The 21,083-nt window shown below is 40.3% G+C and overlaps 2 protein-coding genes across 2 annotated transcripts; both read left to right on the plus strand.

The window, feature by feature from the left end:
* The first annotated feature begins 2,495 nt into the window (after nt 1-2,495).
* FGG (fibrinogen gamma chain) lies at nt 2,496-8,088 on the plus strand. The gene is made up of 10 exons (XM_026041616.1): nt 2,496-2,634; nt 2,739-2,783; nt 3,238-3,421; nt 3,529-3,622; nt 4,794-4,924; nt 5,583-5,716; nt 5,823-6,007; nt 6,680-6,954; nt 7,326-7,495; nt 7,869-8,088. Exons 1-10 carry the CDS (start codon nt 2,563-2,565, stop codon nt 7,881-7,883), a joined length of 1,305 nt encoding a protein of 434 aa, XP_025897401.1. The 5' UTR covers nt 2,496-2,562; the 3' UTR covers nt 7,884-8,088.
* A 5,260-nt stretch (nt 8,089-13,348) lies between these two features.
* Nucleotides 13,349-18,476, plus strand: FGA (fibrinogen alpha chain). The gene is made up of 6 exons (XM_026041614.1): nt 13,349-13,428; nt 14,441-14,569; nt 15,052-15,235; nt 15,510-15,655; nt 16,292-17,330; nt 17,688-18,476. Exons 1-6 carry the CDS (start codon nt 13,378-13,380, stop codon nt 18,395-18,397), a joined length of 2,259 nt encoding a protein of 752 aa, XP_025897399.1. The 5' UTR covers nt 13,349-13,377; the 3' UTR covers nt 18,398-18,476.
* Nucleotides 18,477-21,083: the final 2,607 nt, after the last annotated feature.

The following is a 21,083-nucleotide window of genomic DNA, read 5'->3' on the forward strand; positions in this document are numbered from 1 at the left end:
GTGGAAAGATTTATAATGAATCATAGAACAAGAATATTTGACAAGAATAATAATTAACTATTTGAATTACTGCTACATTTATATGGAGATAYGGAAACAGAAAACATGATGTATCTGATAAATAAAATGCCACTCACCTATAAAGCTACATTAACAGGGCTCTTCAAAACAAATAATAATTCACCTTTACTATCTACTCAAAGTTTTTTTTCCCAGAGGAAAGTTAAACTGAATTTGAGAACTCTTCCATCTGCAAGTACTCTGAAATTATTTCATTATAACCATCATCATGTTTTATGTCTAAGATGTTAGGCATTTTGTCTCAAGATTAASTAATAGCTATCACTGACCATACTGACTTTTACAATCTTTTGTGAAACCTGAAATTCTCCCCTAAGAATGCAGGACCAAATTTCTATGCTCTAATGCCAAGTATATTCCAGAAAGAGTCCCGAAGCTCTGTGTACTGCAATTGATTGAAAAAGGAGGGGGTATGTTCTGGACATTGCTAAAGGATAAAGGATACCTGGATCATGTTACGTGGTTCACCTATTKTGTTGTGAACGTTGTGTGCCCATCTGTGCTCGCGTGCATGTTTGTGGTCGAAGTTTGTCCCGTTATTTCGGGAAGTTCGCGCTAGTGACCTACTCACACTGTATAACCTTATCTCATGGAAGCGTGGCGGTGCACAGCTGTTGAAGTGGTGTCTCCAGGACCCTCTGTCCCTGGCGGCAGATGATCTGTGGCCTTCAAAGCAGCAGAGCCAGCTCAAGTGATATGTGGGCAGCAGTGGAAGGGAAATTCTCTCTCAGCCCAGCAGGACCTGATGGTCCTTTCTGGAGTCCATGTCAGCAGGTCCAATGAAGTAATGATAGAAAACACCACAAGAGCACCACAAATGCTTTCTAYTTTTGTTTAATTTTCATTATATAGCAAACAGAACCAACCGAGACAAGATTTGGGAATATAGACTTTTAGGGTCATCCCTTGGAAGGATGAAGGGTGGGTGGGCAGCTGTSATCAGTACTGTCACTGCAAAGGTGATTCTGTGCTTCGAGTTCCACTTAAATGTCCCAGTTTCATTTGTGCTCACATTGATAAATGCTCACATGTGATTCTGGCAGTGTGTGGCTGGATCCTTGAACATGACGGGAACTTTCCAGTTGGCTAGGCGAAARGACGACATACTGACCAAGAGCTCTGCATGTTACATGACATAATCATACCTAATTTTGTAATAATGAATCATCTAGGTTTTGTACAGTGCTTTTGTTTTTTTCTGTTTTTTTTTTAATAGCCAATAAAGTTGAAAATCAATATGGCAAGATGTACCCCTGTTCACAAAGCTAGCCAGTAACAGATCTAGCAGAGAAGCTCAGCATTCCTGAGTCCCAATCCCATCTTTCTTCTCATGACTTGGTCAAGCAGGTGCTGAAGTCCAAAGCCTCAGGCAATACTGCCCAATCAGTCATGATATTGCATAGGCCCAATTGGAGACTTTCTCTGAAGAAACTCTAGCCTAAAGAGAAGATTTAGGTGCAGAACAGGAATAGAAAGATATTAACACCAGGATTTTACAGAGAATGTACGGAAGCATATATAGAAAATAATTTGCCTTGAATAAAGTCTGTAGCATAACAGGGAGCCTGTCACTAATCCTCTAGGTGTATTGAATGAGGCAGAGTACAAATGTAAACTCAGAGTCAGCCTCTGCCCCCAGAGAGATAACAGTTTTATTTGGGAACTAGTGTATTTCAGCAAACACTAGCCCTAGGCTTGCAGCAGTTGGAAATGAAACATTTCTGATCCYGTCATACTGATGTTAATTCCCTACAAGGAATCTTTGATCAAAATTGTTCAGATGGACTCCTTGGATTGAGGGATGGAAAGGAGCCACATTTCCCTTGCTTGTGAGAAAAACCATGGGCTGCTGCTTCTAGATACCCCACTGCCCARTGTGAGTCTCACGACTTTGCCTCAGTTTGCTCTTTCTCTGCAACAGTTCTGCCATTTGCAAAACAGGGAGAATGAYGGTCCCCTTTGCAAAGCACATTGAGGAAAAGTACTACATAGCAGCAAATTTTTCATTGTATTTATTAGGTTTTTGATAGTTTGTTGATAGGATAGGATAGTATATTGTTCACATGGGTAGGTCATATATACTAGGCCATTGGTAGCTCTTACACATAATTCAGAGGGCTAGTGTGTCCTTATGCTCATTGGTCACATTCCAAAGCCATGTGCAAGTTTCCTTCCTCCTGCCATAGTGGAAGTGGCGTCTCCCTGCCCCATCCCACCTCTCTGCCTGCCCTAGGACTGCCTGGCTGGAGCAGAGCTAAGGTGGGGGAATGGGAAGCGGCTTCTGAAAAGGGGAGTAGATGAGTGCAAATTCCAGGAATTCACCTCAAACCACCAGCCCGCCTCTTCCCGCAACCTCCCAGTGTCCGCCCCCAGCTCCAGCCCCTGCTTTAAACTGCAGCTCTGGTGTGCCTGGGACCATAAGGGCTTGAAGGTTTTCGGCTGAGCCTGCTCTTGCCCAGCGCAGCGCAGCGGGTGGACGTCATGGTGCTCAGCCTGGGCAGGTGGCTGCCCCTGGGGCCCCTCTTCTCCCTCCTCTTTTCTACTAGTGTGGCGGTAAGTGGCGATGGAGAGGGTTAGGAAGCATGAAATGCTTGAATGCTGAATGAAAACGCTGCCAGAGAAAACTCACTGAAAATTATCATCTTTCTTCTCTTCAGTACATCGCTACCAGAGATAACTGCTGCATATTAGACGAGCGATTTGTAAGTATCTGAGTATTTTTCTTCTGTGTTAATAGACTGGCTAACACTTTGCTGTCCTGGCTACTAACTAGCAGTCTGGTTTTGTAGTTTTATTTGAGTCTCAGTACTCTTTTCTCTACTTATGCAGTGCTCTGTGCTTTAAACCCACTATTAATAGTGGCACCCATTTGTTAAAAATGCACTGGGGGTTGCACGGTTGGTAAAAGCACATGTCCAGACAGTAAAAGTAATATCATGCACTATTTTCTCACTATGTGTGTGTATATATACGTGCAAAACTAGATTGTCCCTATAAAATCAAATACTGTGGACCAAGTGGCAAATTGCCTACTCCTTTCTGTCCGCAATCATTTGTATACACCATGACTGCAAGTTTTCCCGCCCAAATATTCTACTGTATTTTTGTTTTGCTTTTCTCCCCAAACATTATCAATTATTRTTCTTTCCTGTTTAGGGTAACTTCTGTCCAACTACCTGTGGCATTGCAGATTTCTTTAATAAATATCATCTCACTATGGATAACGAACTACAGGAAATAGAGAGAATGTTGCAGCAGATCTCTAACTCCACAGTATCCACAGAGCAATTGATTCRGCACATTCAAACCCTCAATCCTCCTGAGAAACAGACACTACCAAGTAAGAATATAAAATAACTATACCATTGAAAAAAAAATCTATGCAATTTTCTTGCTTTTCATCTTCTTAATTAGTATATTAATTTTACATCTTYGCCTGTTTTACAGATACAATTGATGGATTTACTCAAAAGTCCAAGAAAATAATTGAAGAAATTATCAGATACGAAAACACTATTTTGTCTCATGAAAATACCATACAGTAGGTACCTTCTACCTTTTGTATCACAATTAAAATAATTTCCTTTCTCTTCTTATATCAACTGCAGTTCAGGATTTTTCACAAAGATTTTCTGTGCTTATGTGGTCCATTATGCCCATATTTTTAATAGCTGCCTAGAAAGCCGAAGTGTGGAACCGCTATTGTATTCCCTGGTCATCTACATAACCCTAACCTGTTAATCATGTAATATGAGATGTGAAGGCTGGAAATWTTTTAATTTATATTTCATTTGTTCTGCCAAATATTCCACATAGTCATACCAATTTTGTCATGAAATTTGGAGATTTTAACAGTACGAGTTTATGCTGTAACGCAGAGTGGATTGACTATCTGTAGAATCACTGGCTCTGGCTAATGTTGTTGCATGAATCCATGCAATTCAACTAACAGATCCCTTGATAGAATTCATCAGTAACTATAAACTCAGTGACATTCTTCTGTAAATTGGCACTGTAAGTAAAGACTGAAAAGATCATTAACTTGTCTAAACATTAATGGTAAGTTTTTTGACCTGGCTGTGGCAATGTCTGCCCGTCTGCATAACATTATATCAATGATGACTTAGGCCCCCTGACTATTGCATCAGTTTATTTGCATAATCTGTTATGCAATGTATCTATTACAAATGTATCCATAATTAAAAAGAATAATTTATTGTCTACTTCAGGAGCACTAAAAAAACTTTCCATAGAGTTATATTCATGTATTAATTACTGATTTGAGCTTTGTTGATTAGGGGACAACCTCAAGTCAATTCTGCATAAGGTCAAGTGCATACTTTTGTGTTTTGACCAATTGGGAACAAAGTACTGAATATAGGACCAGGGTATACAGGCCCAAACTTCTGTACCAAACAATAGCTGACAGCACAAAACTTATTTTCTCCCAGAGCACTTAGCTGAGGGAAGCGCTGAGGGCTGTAGCACCTGCTCTGCTGCTTGTAGAGGAATGTGAAGGCACTTCTCTGCCTGGTGGTAAATGCAGAGGCTGCTTCCCTTGCTCTAGGTATTCCTCAGCTTTGAATACCAGTGCTAAAAAAGGCATCTTTTTGGAATAACATGCTAAGTAAGTAAGGAATATGTGTCGGGAAATGTTTATTACTGTTGATAAGAAACAGCTGAAGCAATGAGCCATTTTTATGTCTCTGCAGGCAGTTGACAGATACACATATAATGAACAGCAACAAGATCGCACTGCTAAGGCAGAAGATTGCTCAGCTTGAAACACATTGTCAGAAGCCATGTCAGGATAATGCTGAAATACAGGAGACAACTGGAAGAGGTGCACAACATACTTCTTCTATGGTGGAGGGATAATTCAGTTACAAGTATTGCCAGTTGATGTCATCGTGCTGAGTTACTTCTAATCCTTCGTCCTCAGATTTCTGCCAAAATGTATGGGATTGCAAACTAAGTCACTTGCACTTGGATTAGCATGAGTGATAGGTAGATGCTCTGCAAAAAGGACATTCAGTTGGAACAGAAGTTATACTTGTTCCTTTGATCTAGTTTGTCAAAATTTGGCCAGCTCAAAATATTTGCTGTACACCAAGGAAGGGAGGAGAGTTTCTGTGGACATAGGGAAAAGAGAATTATCATTATCACATTTCTTCGGTTACCTGAATAAAATGTAATTATTCCATTAGATCCAAACATGCCATTTTCACTGCTGTAGAAATAAATGCACTGATTGCATTTTATATTCAAGCTGCTTAAACTGTAGGTGAATTTAWAGTCCTGCTCACCTTACACAAGTCATGTGAACTTCCGAATTTTTATGGTTAAAATATGTGTGTCTTATGTAGACTAAATAGCTGATTTTGCAACAGAGATATTTAGATGAATTGTGCTTCTTGCACTAAGAATGTTGTAAGATCAAATAGATATGAAATTAGCACAATAGCTAGATGAATAACCTGTTTTGAATATCTTCACTGCAGATTGTCAAGATATTGCAAATAAAGGTGCCAGAAAAAGCGGTCTTTACTTCATCAAGCCTCAAAAAGCCAAGCAGACGTTCCTAGTCTATTGTGATATTGACTCATTTGGCAATGGGTGGACAGTATTACAGAGGGTATGTCAGCTGTTTAATAACAGGAGCAAACTTATTGCTTCAGCACTGTTTTAATTTACTTACATGTGATATATGACATTTTTGTTGACATTTCTTTTTTCAACAGAGACTGGATGGGAGCGAGGACTTCAGGAAAAATTGGGAGCAATACAAACAAGGATTTGGGCATCTGTCTCCTGATGACAGCACAGAGTTCTGGCTGGGCAATGAGAAGATTCATTTAATAACTACACAATCTAATCTGCCATACACCTTACGAATAGAACTGGAGGACTGGAGTGGCAAAAAAAGGTATCTGCTAATGAAGCTTCTGAAAATAACAGCTTAAAACACACTATTGCATCAAATATAGATTTCTGAAAAAAAAAATGCCGTGCCCTTAGATCTGCTAATATACAAGTAGGAAACTTTRTCGGTTCCTGAATACACAGCTGTGACTGCAGTCACTGCATGTGTCTTGCTGCCAGACACGTGCCAACATGTCTAAGGCCATGCGCTGGCAGCCCTAGTTTATTTGGCAGATTGGATCCCTTTCTTCCCTTCAAAGTTTCTTCACATCTTACATAGAGCAGTTTGGTTGTTTCTGTTTCCAGGAAGCTAGTGAGTCCTGCTCTCTTTGCTATTTCTTGAGATATCTGTTCCCTTCTGCAATTGTGAATTTCCTTATAAGCTAAATAAGCCTAAACAGCCAAGTCTATGCTGTATTATATGCATATATAACATAGATCTCTGGTACATTACCGAGTAGTAGTCAGAAAATGTATCTAATACTGGAACCCAAAAAATGATTAGACATATTTCATTAAAGGGAGGTATGCAATCTTACAAAGAGAAGAGCCCCTTTTCAAAATTACATGCTAAGATGGCAGAAATACCTTTCCTGCAGTGCATTGCCTATGTATTTTTCAACCATGAAAGTGCAAGTGCAAGGTGCTCACTTTCACCACTGTTCCCTGCTAACAGCACTGCTGACTACGCAGTATTCAAAGTGGGAAGTGAAGAAGACAAATACCGTTTGACCTACACCTACTTTATTGGTGGTGATGCTGGGGATGCCTTTGATGGCTTTGATTTCGGATCTGTAAGTGACAAAGCATCAACCTACCATAATGGCATGCAGTTCAGTACCTACGATAACGACAACGATAGATTTGAAGGCAACTGTGCTGCGGAAGATGGATCTGGATGGTGGATGAATAGATGTCAYGCTGGTCACCTCAATGGCAAATACTATATAGGTAAAATACCTCTTTTCATGTGGAAAAAGTAAAACAGCGGTTCTACACCACCACATTCTGATGGCAAAGAAAAATGCATCACTTCCATCGTGTTATGAGTAGCAGTCTGGTTTCGCCAAAGATGGCATCACTCATTTTAGCAATAGCTATTAATATTAATACCAGTAGTAGGAACTGCTGGCTGTTCTTCAGTCTCAAAYGGGAGAATTGGTCCTGGGAGGAAAAGAATGGTGGGACAGGAGCAGGGAACAGGGCGTTTTGGTGAGCCCAGAGATACCATGGAGGGGTCAAGCACCAGAAAGATGCACAGACACATTTCAGAAATCCTTTCAGAAAACAATTAAATATTTTGCCACAACTACTACTTTTAGATGGCGTGTATACATCTGAAGATGCTGGCCCAGCTGGATATGACAATGGGATTATCTGGGTAACGTGGCGCAGCCAGTGGTACTCCATGAAGAAAACTGCAATGAAAATCATCCCGTTCAACAGACTGTCAGTAGAGGGACAGCAGCACAACTTAGGCAACACCAAACAGGTTCGACCACGGGGCCGGGGAGATGTGTAAAATGCTAATCTAACAGAATTGCTTTTTCAAATTATACAGCATATGCAGTTGATGTGTTATGCCACTGTATCTTAGAGAAGTCAGTTTTATTTACCATTTTTTCACAGAAATATCGGTAGTTTTGCTTTAGTATACCTACCTCATTACTCTTGCTTTTAACTGACAGAAGCATACAGTCTTATGGTCAGAAATAATTCTTTGTCTTCATGCATCTAAAATGCTACATTTTTAATTTCCAACTAATCTAAATATGTAGGATGATATCGACATATCATAGCCTTAAATAGTACACCTTTTTTTTCAGAAGCAAATTATTATGTTCTCTTCTTTTTTTCTGTTGCAGGTTGGAGACGCATAAATAGACAATTTAACAAAGACTTATCTGAACAGGGAAAACAAATCTAATATCTGTGGGACACTGACCTTATTCAGCTCAGTTTTGACCGTAAAACACCTTTGACTGTAAAATGTCCAAGCCTTTTCCCTGTGCTGACCATTACTTACCTCTGTATATCGTTATTTTTTCTGTACCAATTYTCAATAAATTTTTAGTTATTACAAAATTCTGAACTTGATTTTTGTTTTCTACTGTTGACCAAAGGTAAACTTTATCATGATTTGAAGGTTACTGTGATTAAATCTACTTGGTTCACTTATTCCTGAATTACATACCAGTAGTTTCTGTTTGTTTAGAAGTGGGTATTGGAACAATTTTCCATAAATTTTGCGTATTTCCAAAAATTTTCATTCTACTCGATGAAAGAATTGTTGATTTGTAGCACAGATGAACATACAAGCAAACTGGAATGCATCTATTTTACTGATAACATATCCACATATTTTATTCCAGAGTGTAGAAAATAACGATTTTTAAAATATTAATCAGAATAAAAGTCCCAAGTCCCAGGTCTGCTATCTGGTACATACTAGGTACTGAACTGCATGCCATTACTGGCCACTGTAGCAGTAATGCACTATACAACTATTATTCCTGAATACTGTATTTTATCACAAATATTTAAAAATAAATAGAATTTGACTTTTTTAGTGTTAGACCAAAAAATGTTAAAGTTTTCACCAGCAATTCATTGCATTCTACTAGCACTCTCCTCTTCTAAGTAACAAATTCTAAATAACAATTTATTCACAACAAAGAAATAATGCCACATGATCCACATGAGTAAGCTCACGGTACATATGACGAACATAAAYGAAATTTGTGGGTAAGGGATGCATTAGTTAGGTTAGGCCTGCAGATAAATTGCTAGACAAAAAATCTATTCAGAGCTAGAATAGGCATGCTATTATACTTTTCAACACATCAAGCATAATGCATACACTAAGAAATAAATATGAAGTTTTTGAATCTTTATTGTTAGTTACTATTGAGAGACCAGAAGTTTGCCTGGTATTTCTGAACTGCACATTGCCATGGCTTATTTTAAAGATAGGGTTATGTTACACTAATAAGATGCATCTTAAAGACAATTTAAGTCACCCTGGCACTTTCCTGTTCTGGTGTCCAAGGTGTGTAAACAGACTGTGACTAGGCCTTTTTCCTTGAATCTATCTCAATGCMTCCTCAACACAACAAGCTGCTTTCCTTGCATCATTTTTACTGAGACTGCTTGGCTTTCATTGAATTTTAACTCTTAAGCTGAAGTGTAAGGGAAAGGCAGATATCTCAGGACTTTGTCATAAGACCATATGAGACATTGCTAGCAAGTGGCCATCAGCACTGTGCTAATAGTATTTGGGTGAGTAACAAGAGGACGCCCCTGGCCTCATGTTTGCATGACTCTGTTGCATCCACGCACCCAGCCTTGCTACATGGCTCAGTACCAGGCCGGACATCCTGGTCCTTACCAGACATTTTCCTAAATATTTGATGTAGTTAGGCCTCTACCATGATTCCTTGTAGCTGGAGAGAAATGTGAGGAGAGGCATGTGCAATGGATGGGGAGCTGGGAGCTGGCAAGCCTGTATCTGAGATGGGTTGTACGAATAGTCATTGTACATTTGGCATTGGTCACGTCATTTCCTCTTTCTCTTTTCATTTTATCCCACCTCTGACATGACTTTAAGGTTGATGTTGCTTTTATATTTGCAACAGTGAAATTGAAAAGTGCTTTGACTTGTATGTCCAAATTCCTCTAGCCTACAGAAGCAGGTTTAACTGTGTGTCTTCATATTTAGCTTTTGGTTGAAATTATTTATTTGATGGGAAACCACCCCAAGCTTTCATGTGAGCTGTCATTTTACAGGTTGTTCGCAAGAATTGAGGTTTGCTTATTCTCCTACTTGATGTGTTTATTGGTATCTAAAAAAKCTCACAAATAATTCTGAGTCTCCTCAGAGAGAATTATTTGCTTCAGAAGTGTGGAAAATCARATCAAGACAAGAAGATTGATTTTTCACAAGCTTCCTATGCCAGAGCTCATAAGAGAGTCTGTAGGATCAGAGCCTACAGTTGTRTTCTCTGGGTCCTATTGAAGAGTAGCAAAAGTCTAAAAATGGTTTTAAAGATCTGTTTCTTCTGAATCTCAGAGAACTCAGTGCAGTTTTTTCAATAAGTACATTGCATTTTGACTTATTGCCCATAATTTGTATTTTGAGAGGTATTGTTTCTCTTTCCTAAGTCTGTCTTTACTGCGAGACCACTCTCACAGCACAACCTGCACTGAAACTCCTTTGTGCTTAGAACAAGCCTGCCCTCACAAAGAGTTTATAAAAGTTCATTATGGGAATCAGTAGCTATAATGAGCTTGCCTTTCTTTCACACCAGGTGCTTGCAGTCACTCTTCCTATTTGCCGAGGATCACAGTAGCACCAAAGGGAGAAACTAAGGACAGAAAAACTCTTCTGCATGCTTAGTACTCCTGTGCTCCATCTAACATGAAACAGATCACCCCAAAGCAAAAGAAGARCATGCAGAAAGAGGCACATAAGGTGATCAGAGTAGAGGACTTGCTGGGGAAGAAATTAGAACTGAAAGTGGAGAGGGACTTATCAGTGCTGAAGGACCAGCAGGCAAGAAGGCAGACAGGACAGAAAKGATGGTGCAAAGCTGGAAAACACTGACATTGATTTAGGTGCTGATAGGAAAMTGAAGCCTCCATGGATGTTGGATGAGAAGATGTGGGACCAGATGCTGACACTGGCTGGTAACAAATCCCAAAGGCCTAAGTAGGCTGAGGGGCACATGGAGAGAAACCAGGGCTGAGAGATGGGCCTGGAGGAGGACAGAGACTAAGACAAGGAATTCGGAGGAGGGGCAGGAACCAGCAGATGAGAGGAGGATAAGGCACCTCTAGGCAACTGGTAATGGGGATTGATGATCGAAGAGGAGTCAGGGAGAGTGCTGAATCAACAAGAGCTGGCTACCAGCTAGGACACATAAATCAGAATTAAATCCCAKCCCTTCAACTATCGTTGTGGCAACCTGCCAAGAGTAAGGTATCTTGACTAGTAAACTCCTTTAATCATGAATTAAAGTTAAACCCAAAGTTTATCTAGCTCTTAGCCTTTGACCTTTTAAACAAATATATAGAGAAGTGGATGATTGCAACATGATAGCAAAGGTACAGGCTGAAGGTCGGGCTTAGATCCAGACCTCAACTGGAAAGACTRAGGAGCTCTTCTTTTACCCACTCTGCAATACCCTTTCAAATGAAGCAGGAGAGCTTTCTTTATTTATCTCATGTTTATGATTTTCTTTTTGGCTTTTTCCAGTCCTCTGGTGACCGAGTTTTACTGGGATTTGAGCCTAAGCAAATTTTCTACATGTGAAAGTCAGCAGAGAATTTATCCTTCTGGCAAGGCCTGAGGAGCCCTGGCACATTCTTCCTAAGCATCAAGTCTTATGCTGGTAGCCTGTATATGTGAAGCCAACTAGCAAATTGTTTTATCCTCTGCTCATGTGGTTGATAATGCTCAAATTAAGAACCCAGGCATCCACAGAGTGGTACTGATTTTCAGTTTCTTCTACATCCTTGTTTCTTTTTAAAGCCTAATAAGTTATAGACAAATATAGACAGCGTTAGAGATCACAAAATAAGTTCTCAGRAAGTTAGGAAAAGCCAGAAGTAAGGTGATATATGTCACCCAAATTATGTTTGTATATCCATTATGGTTCAGTACCAAAGATCATCTAGTTTTAATCATCTAGCTTTTTGTTCATTTGTTTTCCCATTGCATACTTGCCTAATCACATTGGGAGTGGAAACTGGTTACAAGACAAGTCAAGGATGCTTTTTACTGAAATACGAACAGTGAGTAAGGGCATTCAGGGCAAAATTTTATCTTACTCAAAACTGAAGATTACCCTGCATAATTATATACTATTCCTGCCCTTGTCACCATGTTCCTGTGAGACCATGGGCAAGATGCTCAGGTTTTTCAGAGCTTGCTGCTTGATATTCCTTGCAGATCCTAGAGCTAAGCAGAGAGCTACAGCTGTTGTCCTTGGGATCTGCAGATGGAGCATGCTCTGAAGTCCCTGGATGTCAGAACTGGTCTCCCARGTTTTGGTGTGCGTGTGTATGATGGGCTTTCAGTTCATAGCCATACACAGGCTGCCCTGTGTATGTTTATCAAACAGAACAGCCCTGCCTAGTTGCTGATCTTCAAGATGAGCAAAGGTAACCTGGGGTCTGTTTGGATATTTGTCACCAAAGCTAGCTGGGCTGTTTTGCTGCTGAGATCAGAAGAGGTTGTTTGCATCACAGCATTACCAGCACTTCATGGGATTTTACAGAAATTTGACAGAGCGTGCCCTAGGGAAAGAGATGAAAGAAACATCTTGTTTCAGAATGCGCAGTAGATAAGATTATGCATAAAATAAAATGGAAACCTCTTTTCATGCAAGAACAGATTCTGGTGATATAGATGTAAGTCAGTGTTATAAATCCTCTAGCACCATTTTACCAAGCCCTTCTGCTTTCTCCTGTCTGAGAATATGACTCACTATTTCTGAGATCAGTATAAATGCTGTTAAGTTTAAGTTGTTTTAAAAAGCCAGGCAAGCATGTTGTCCTATGAAATGCTTAGTCCCTCGTGTGCCCAAGCAAAAGTCTACTTGCTCATTTCTGCCCATAGTGGAGGCAACTTCTGCATGGCAGCAGTTTCAAACGTTGAGTCAAGTGTAATACTCCCCAGGAACCATGCAGTTTGCTAGAGATATCACAGCAACAGCAGTAGAACATTACCAAATGTCACATACAAAATGTATGATCCCCTTAAAAGGGTTTAAATATCCCTTCTATTTGTAAATGTTGCACCCTACATAGCAGTAGGGTTTGGCTCTAAGGCTAGATACATATTCTAATATCTGGAATGAGGTCTCCAGTCTTCAGGAATAAATTTATATTCATGACCACTTGCTCACAGACAGCCTAAATTAACAGTCTAGTCCTTGCTTTGGGGAGCCCAGGGAGCTTCACATACTTCAGCAGGAAGGATAGTGACTTATTTTTTAAAATATCAACTTTTTGATTATATTAGTTAAATGTCAAGAACACAGAGTGTGTGTCTTTGAGCAGTTAAGTACTGCTGGATCCTATTAGATCCTGTATACACTTTAGCTCAACATCCAGTTACCAGAATGTAAGTTTTAGGCAGATTTTTTACTGGAATACATGGCATTGCCCACATGTTGGTTATCAGGAGTAAATAACTCCAGTAACTTGTGCAAGAGACATTAGGTAATAACCTGGGGGCATCTGGCATGTTTTGTCTGCAAACAGCAAAGGACATAATGATTAATCTCAGCTCTGTGTTCAGGTTTAAATTTCACCAAAAGACAGATGGAAAGCATCCTCTCAGGCAGAGTTCTGGTCACTCTTCTCCCAAAGATGATACCGATGAAGATCCTCTGCATGTTGCTGTGCCTCCRCATAGCCTGGGTATGAGCTTGTTTACCTTGATTCTTTTCATGTCTTGCTGATTAGAAGCATGAACATTTATCTAATGTTCATTAATCGGGTAGATGCAATAGGTAGAATGCACAACTATTCTAACAAATCACAGGAATTACAGGGAGCAGATGAGACAAAATAGTTTTACTGCTGCTATTGCTGAGAATATTGCTGAGAATATATAATAGCAGAGCTTTTAAATACTATATAAAAGCAAAGCTTTACCTTGTTACTTTTAGTAGCCGCTTGGCCCGGATCCTCAGGATAAATGAATTAAGCCAGCAAGGATCTGGGGGGTGGTACCAGTGCTGTGCCAGTTCCTGATGGCTGCTGATCTGTCTCTAAGGCTAGAGTTAGGAAAGCTGTCTGAGAATTAACCACAAATCCTTTCAAACTTTAATTGTGCTGCTTAGAATGCAGATAAAGTGGGCAGAAGAGACCAGTCAGACCCAGTTACATCTCAAGTCCTGACAAGGTCTCCCTCACCATTTGAGAAAAGGGAGTATTTTCCAGCCCTTTGCTGCACAATAACGCAGTGATAACTCTACCATGTTTTGGGTTGGGATTAGTTTGTATACATGTACTTTAGCCTCTCAAGTTGCAACAAAACCTCGGTATTTGTCCTCTTTTCTATTAGCAGAGTAGAATCCTGTTATCATTATTATTTTTATTGCTGATGCTATTACCTCCCTTCCTCTTGAAGGCAGGTGATACCATGCTTCAAGCCAATGAATAACTCCGCAATTGAAACTGGAAACATGAAGGAGACAACCCTACTCATGTATTCTTCCAAGCCCAGCTCCATGCAGACTGAAGGCGATGGAATTAAGTTAGGGACCGAGCGATATGATAGCAAATGTTGATAGAATGTGGGGATTGCAAAATGTTTAAGTTGTGGAAATTGAGATAATGCTTCATTTGTGCGGAGTAGGCGTTGGCAGGTATGGGATGCACCTCCTCGTGGTYTCTCATCATCAATCTCTGTTTTGCTTCCCCGCAGGCGCAGGCGGGCGAGAGCGCCTTCGAGAAGGAGGGCGGCGGGGTGCGCGGCCCCCGCATCACGCTGCCCATGTCGCCGGCCGCCTGCCGCAGCGACAAGAGCTGGCCCATCTGCGCCGACGACGACTGGGTGAGCGCCGCCGCGCTGCCATGCTGAGAGGACAGCCTGCTTCCCTGCGGAGCACTTTGCTTACCTAGGCTGGCCTCCAGCATCCTCGCCTAAACTTGACAACGGATTTTGCCTTATTGCTGCCTTTTTGAATTTATTATTATTATTATAAATATTATTATTATTTCTTTGGTGAGGGACYGAGGAAAGGGAAAATTAAAGGCTTATTTTTCCCACCCCCGTATCTACTGGTAACACTTTACGAGTTCCTCCACAGCACTGTTAGCAGCAGAGTGGCAAGCAATACTAATCAGTCCCAAGGTGAACTGCTCGAAATCACTGCAAACCCTTGCAGGATAAAATCTCTAAAGAGAAGCAGCAGGATATTGCCCTGTAGTTTTTGAAAAGTGTTTTCAGTAATGCCCCAAAATAGGTAAACATGATGTTAAGAAAGATATACTTGTTCAGATTTCAATGCAATTACCTATCTTGTCCAATTTCAGGGCACAAAATGCCCATCGGGCTGCAGAATGCAAGGACTCATCGATGAGACCGACCAGGATTATAATCACAGAATAGACAAAATTAAGAAGCTGCTTGCAGATAACCAAAACAACTACAAAACATCTAATCGGGTAATTGTGGAAACCATAAATGTACTAAAACCAAACCTGGAAAGTGCTCAGCGTAAGTATCTCACTGTTGCTAAAATTTTATGTTTTTGTGAGTTAGCATTATTTAGTGAAAAAAATATACTGCAGTGGACTTTAAAAAACTAGAATAATGAGTAATTTGATRCTTTTAACTGGTAAAAACTAGTGCAATTTTTATCTGCTCAGTATTATGACAAAATAAGAAATATGTTCTTCATATTAATATGTTTTATTTATTTATTTTAAAATACACTACTGTCTTAAGAGAGAAAAATCACACATGCATAGCTGACAGTGATGTGTTTCAGAGATTGATGAGAATTACGGCCGCGTGTCAGCAGAACTGAGAAGGAGAATTGTGACTTTAAAGCAGAGAGTTGTCACCCAAGTAAACAGAATTAAAGCTCTGCAAAACAGTATCCACGACCAGGTGATAGAGATGAAGCGTTTGGAGGTAGGTGGCTGCTGTATCATTTCCACTGTTTCCAAAGTCTAGCTACAGAAAGAGAGTCTATCCATGAAACTATAGAGGCTGAGCATTGCTCTGTATGGAATAAAACAAAACAAAAAATAACTTATACAAATCTCCTGGGACCTGGCCAGTCAGCATTCCCAGATGAGTTACTCTTCCTGTGGAGYTTGTTTTTCTTTTCCTGCTGCATGGGAAGCGGTGGGACCCCCAGGACACAGGCCTCTCAGTGGGGCCCTGGCAGGCTCTGCGTATGTTGATGACTCCTCCACTCCTTGGAGGGACGGTTTTTGCCCCCAGGCCCCAGTGAGCATATCCAGATCCACAGTACTTGCACCAAACCCAAGGAAACTCCCCTATTCCCAGAGAATTGAAGGGAGCAGAAATTGGGAACATGCCAGAGCATCCTTGTCCATGTCCCCTGCTTTATGCTGTTGCACATGCCTTATTTATAGTGAAAATGAACTAGAGGAAGACTTCAAAGCTGAGCTTTGGAGAAACTTAGCTGCATATGGCATGCACCAGGGCACCTGCCACCTTCCCAAGCCCATTTCCAGCATACATTTCCTTGAGAGAGTTAGGAAAGCTTCCTAATCAAGCTATTTCTCTCTGTTTGTGTAGGTGGACATTGATATTAAGATACGAGGTTGCAAAGGATCTTGTGCTAAAAGTTTTGATTACCATGTGGACAAAGAAAGCTATGACAACATCCAGAAGCAGCTTACCCAGGCCAACTCCATCGACTTACACCCAGAGATTCAATCGACTACTTTGAGCATTCTGAAAATGAGGCCAATAAAGGACTTAGATGTTCCTGAGCATTTTAAGCATAAGCCTCTACCAGAAATGCAAGCTCTGAACTTTATTAATGACATTAGGCAGGTGGAAATGACATTAGAAAGATCAGAAACAGATGCAAGTCCCTCCCGAGGTGACAGCGCACATCACACAGCACCATCCAGGGGAGATGGACCTTCACASCCTAGTGCAGTAGTTCCTCCTGTGCATGGGAGAGACAACCCTAGCCTGGGGCACGGAACCTCCACTGTTCGTAGATGCACCACCAGTGTCACCAGGAAAATTGTCAATGGCCCCGATGGCCCTAGAGAAGAAGTAGTTGAAAAAATGGTTTCCTCTGACGGCTCAGATTGCTCTCATTTGCAAGGATTGGGAGAAGCTGGAAAGGAAGGGAGCAGGCACCATATCAGTGAGTTACACAAGCTTTATCCTGAACTAGAGTCATTTTTTGCCCCTGGGTCTTCAGTTACTACTAGTAAGCTTTCTGGTGGGTCTGTGAGCACTTCATCTAGCAGCCATGGAACTGGCACAGTCAGTGGTCACTTAGGTAGTGGAACAACTAGTCATTCAGGGGGAAAAGACAGATTTACAGACATAGGAGAAGAGGAAGAAGATGATTTTGGAAGACTTCACCTTCAACCTGGGTTCTCATCAGGCAGTCACTCCAAAGTAGTGACCAGCTCCTCTTCTAGTTTCAACAAGGGAGGCTCCACTTTTGAAACCAAATCACTAAAGACCCGTGATGTAACTATGGAGCTAGGTGGGGTGCAGCATGATGAGAGTGCAGAGGACACCCCAGACTTGCGGGCACGCAGCTTCAGAGCCAGAGGAGTATCTCGAAGCAGAGTCTACACTGGGAAAGGTACACTTGTGCATCAGAGAAATCCATAATCAAACTGACACTTTGTTTTTAGATAAGGCCATAAGTCAGAGTGATGGAAAAAGAAAAAAAAAAAAAAGTGGCTGTTTGTTGCCACCTTGAAAACAAAAAGAAAAATGTATTAATAGATCAGTTATTACATAGACAATGTCATCTGCAATTTAAGAAATATGCAAAATATATTTGAATTCATTTTAATGTTGCCTGTTACTATGCCTAACATAGTCCAAGACATGTTAAAAAAATTTTCCTCAGAACTATTGCTACTTGGATTCCTGTGAACCTTTTATTAAATTTTATCGATAACTCCTGTCAAACCGGATCAAATTTTTTTTTTAGACTGTGATGATATCCGCCAGAAACACACTTTTGGTGACAAAAGTGGCATTTTCAAAATCAAGCCAGCGGGATCCAATAAGGTTTTGTCAGTTTATTGCGACCAAGAGACCACCTTGGGAGGATGGCTATTGATCCAACAAAGAATGGATGGATCACTGAATTTTAACCGGACCTGGCAAGACTACAAGAGAGGCTTTGGCAGCGTGGATGGCCAAGGTCGAGGAGAATACTGGCTGGGCAATGAATACTTACACTTGCTAACACAAAACAAGACTGTCCTTCGCATAGAGTTGGAGGACTGGGATGGAAATGCTGCGTATGCAGAGTATATCCTGCACGTAGGGTCTGAGTCAGAGGGCTACCCTCTTGCCGTGTCCTCCTACGAGGGGACAGCCGGGGACGCGCTCATCACGGGCTGGCTGGAGGAGGGCGCCCAATACACATCCCATGCCCAGATGCGCTTCAGCACCTTCGACAGGGACCAGGACCGCTGGGAGGAGAACTGTGCGGAGGTGTATGGGGGCGGCTGGTGGTACAACAGCTGCCAGGCAGCCAACCTCAATGGCATTTACTACCTGGGTGGCCACTATGACCCCAGGTACAATGTTCCCTACGAGATCGAGAACGGGGTGGTCTGGATGCCGTTTAGAGCCTCTGATTATTCCCTCAAGGTTGTTCGGATGAAAATCAGGCCCACAGAAACCCTGTAGAAAGGCAGGCTTTTGATATATGTGTTAACACTGCAAGATTAGAAGCCCTTTTTATATATATGCGTGCACGGTGTATCTTTGAAGGCAGCTTGACACACTTGTGGCTTGAAAAATAAACACTGTTTAATTATTAACAAAAATAGTTCTGTCATTTTCTTTTTAAATGCCAAAGCTTTTCACGGAAACATTGATTTTAAAAACCTTGTCTGCAACCTTTGCGTATATGACTTACCAAAGCTTTGGTGAACACTCTCTGATAGACAGAGCGCTTCCTGCCAGCMTATTTTACACATTACATTTCAAGGTTCACACACAAAATGAATATCCCTAACCACCTAACATGTCTAGGTAAGCAAATGTTACAAAAGTGGAGGTGCGCTCATGAAAAATATGTTTTACAGTGATTTTCTAAAATGCAGATTGAGTGTATYTTGATGGTGATTGGGAAAGATTCTTGGATATTTTCCTTTCGACAAGTGAACAAGTGATAGTAGRTCTCCTCTCTAAATCATTAGTGGTATCAGTTGCCTGAAGAAATGAACAAATCAAAGTGACTAATTGTGATGCTTTTTGCAGCATGTCAGCTGGCGAAAATCTCTTCACAGCCTGGATTTCTGCTTAATAACATTTGCCAAACTTAATCACTTCAACTGTGGATAAAAATCTAAGATCTAGTAATACCTTATAAAACTTAATATCTCCTTTTTTTTCCCACAATTTAGATTTTTAAATTCACATTTAAATTCTGAAATTTAACGGCCAGTCCTGCTCCTTCTTCCTGAGAACTGAAAATCCCTTTTATCCTCTCAGGTTTACTCTGTATTAGCAGCATAAGAGATGATGCAGATGGGTGTTTTTTTTATTGCTGTACTAGGTAAGACTAGAACATCTGAGCTGTACTGCTCACTGCTCAGTTCTGCAGCTACACTATGTTTGTGTGTAGAATAACTATGAAGAATAAAAGATATTTTAAAAAGTTCCTAAAACAGTTCATTCATCTATGCAGACACACAAGAGAAACAGGGATCAAGATTTGGCCCTGCAAAGCAACACGTAAGCAAAATCTCTATTTTAAAAGAGTAAGCAGATATAGACTTGAAACATGCCCAGGTTTAGATCTTTTCAGTACCAAGGTACAATTTTTACCTGATCTTTTTTATGCTACACTTTTCATATTGGGATTAATATTTATAGATTTCAGATAACTCACCTTTTTGTGAGGAATGAATAAGGTATTCCTGCTGCAGCATTTTCTCAGCTTCTTTATTTTAATAACTTACCAGTATTTCCCCTATACCTTTACAGTTCATTTTCTAAACTGATCAGCCCAGTTGGTTTAAATCTTTCACAATAAAACATTGCTGCTTAAAAACTGGACTTCATAGTAAAAACAATGTGAAAAATGCTAGCAGCTCAGACCTTGACTTGAGATCAAAATACACAGAATTTAACAGGTTTACACTGTCTATGAGCATTAAAGAAGTTACAAATTTAAAAGTACATTCGAAAGTTTTCTCAAATTTCTCAAGTCATGCTTTTGAATGTGACTTTCCTTTTTACTTGCACAGAAGCAGAAGAGCATCTGGAGACAGACCACAGGTGATTTGGGTTCTCTTTCACTCTTTTACACTCATCTAAAATATCTTTGTTTCATAAACAAAACACACACTTTAGAACTATCTTGTAAATGGGAACTGACCTCCTAAGCTTGGATATTACAAAAGTGGAAACAAACCTTTCATCCACTTGATGGATTCTAGGTAGTTCACCACATGGCTTCAAAATAAGACTCAGCAAAATATAGCTCCCAAAACAGGCTTATTTGAGAACAGAGTTTGACTATGACAAAGTAAAATAAAAACAAAAGCAAAAGAACTCAGACTCCACTTCCTAGATCCCCAGATTCGTCTACCTAGATTTGTGCTGAGCTGTCCAAGGTTATATTAAGAGACTAGCATTTATTTTACAATAACCACTAAAAGACTATGACTTGAATAGCCTGAATTARGTGCATCTGAATGGCAGCGATATGTTATTCTCACTTTTAATATATTTTTCCTCACATGCCATATAAGTATTTGCAAGCAGATTAGGGAATTTAAATCAACAACCTACTAATAATGTATGATAGAGATTTTTTTAACATAAAGCAGTCTGTTGCATAGAAAAAATATAGCAAATTTCCAAAGGATGTGCTGTGTTTTTCTCTCTACCTTATGACATAAAATTATACCACAAATATTCACTGTGTTTYTATTTTCTGTATTTCTGTATTCTATTGTATTTCTGAATTTCTATTTCTGTATTTCTAATGAGTGTAAGCAGACTTCTACTCTTACGGGTGACCACTTTGTTGTACCATTTAACAATATCATTATGCATTTATAAAAATGCTCAGTTTTAATTCTTTTTCACCATCTCTCAAGCTCAGTTGCTGCCCCGCCTTGCTGGAGAGTTTGCTGAAAAGCTAAGACATCTCCACAAYCATATGCAGATATGTGCCTGCCTGTGCTTTTAGAAAAAGTGCTTCTGTTTTATGCCGTGTATTTTTGTTCCATAGCTGCAGGAATCCCAAACATTTCCATGTGATGAGATGCTACCAGGATGTACCCTCCTTGTTCCTCCAGATTTCACAGATTAAATCAACTGGAGAGGCTGCAGATGAGATCCATGTACCTCCAATATT

Source organism: Nothoprocta perdicaria, unplaced genomic scaffold, assembly GCF_003342845.1.
Source record: "Nothoprocta perdicaria isolate Ctin4 unplaced genomic scaffold, notPer1 scaffold_29, whole genome shotgun sequence".
Taxonomy (NCBI): Eukaryota; Metazoa; Chordata; class Aves; order Tinamiformes; family Tinamidae; genus Nothoprocta; species Nothoprocta perdicaria.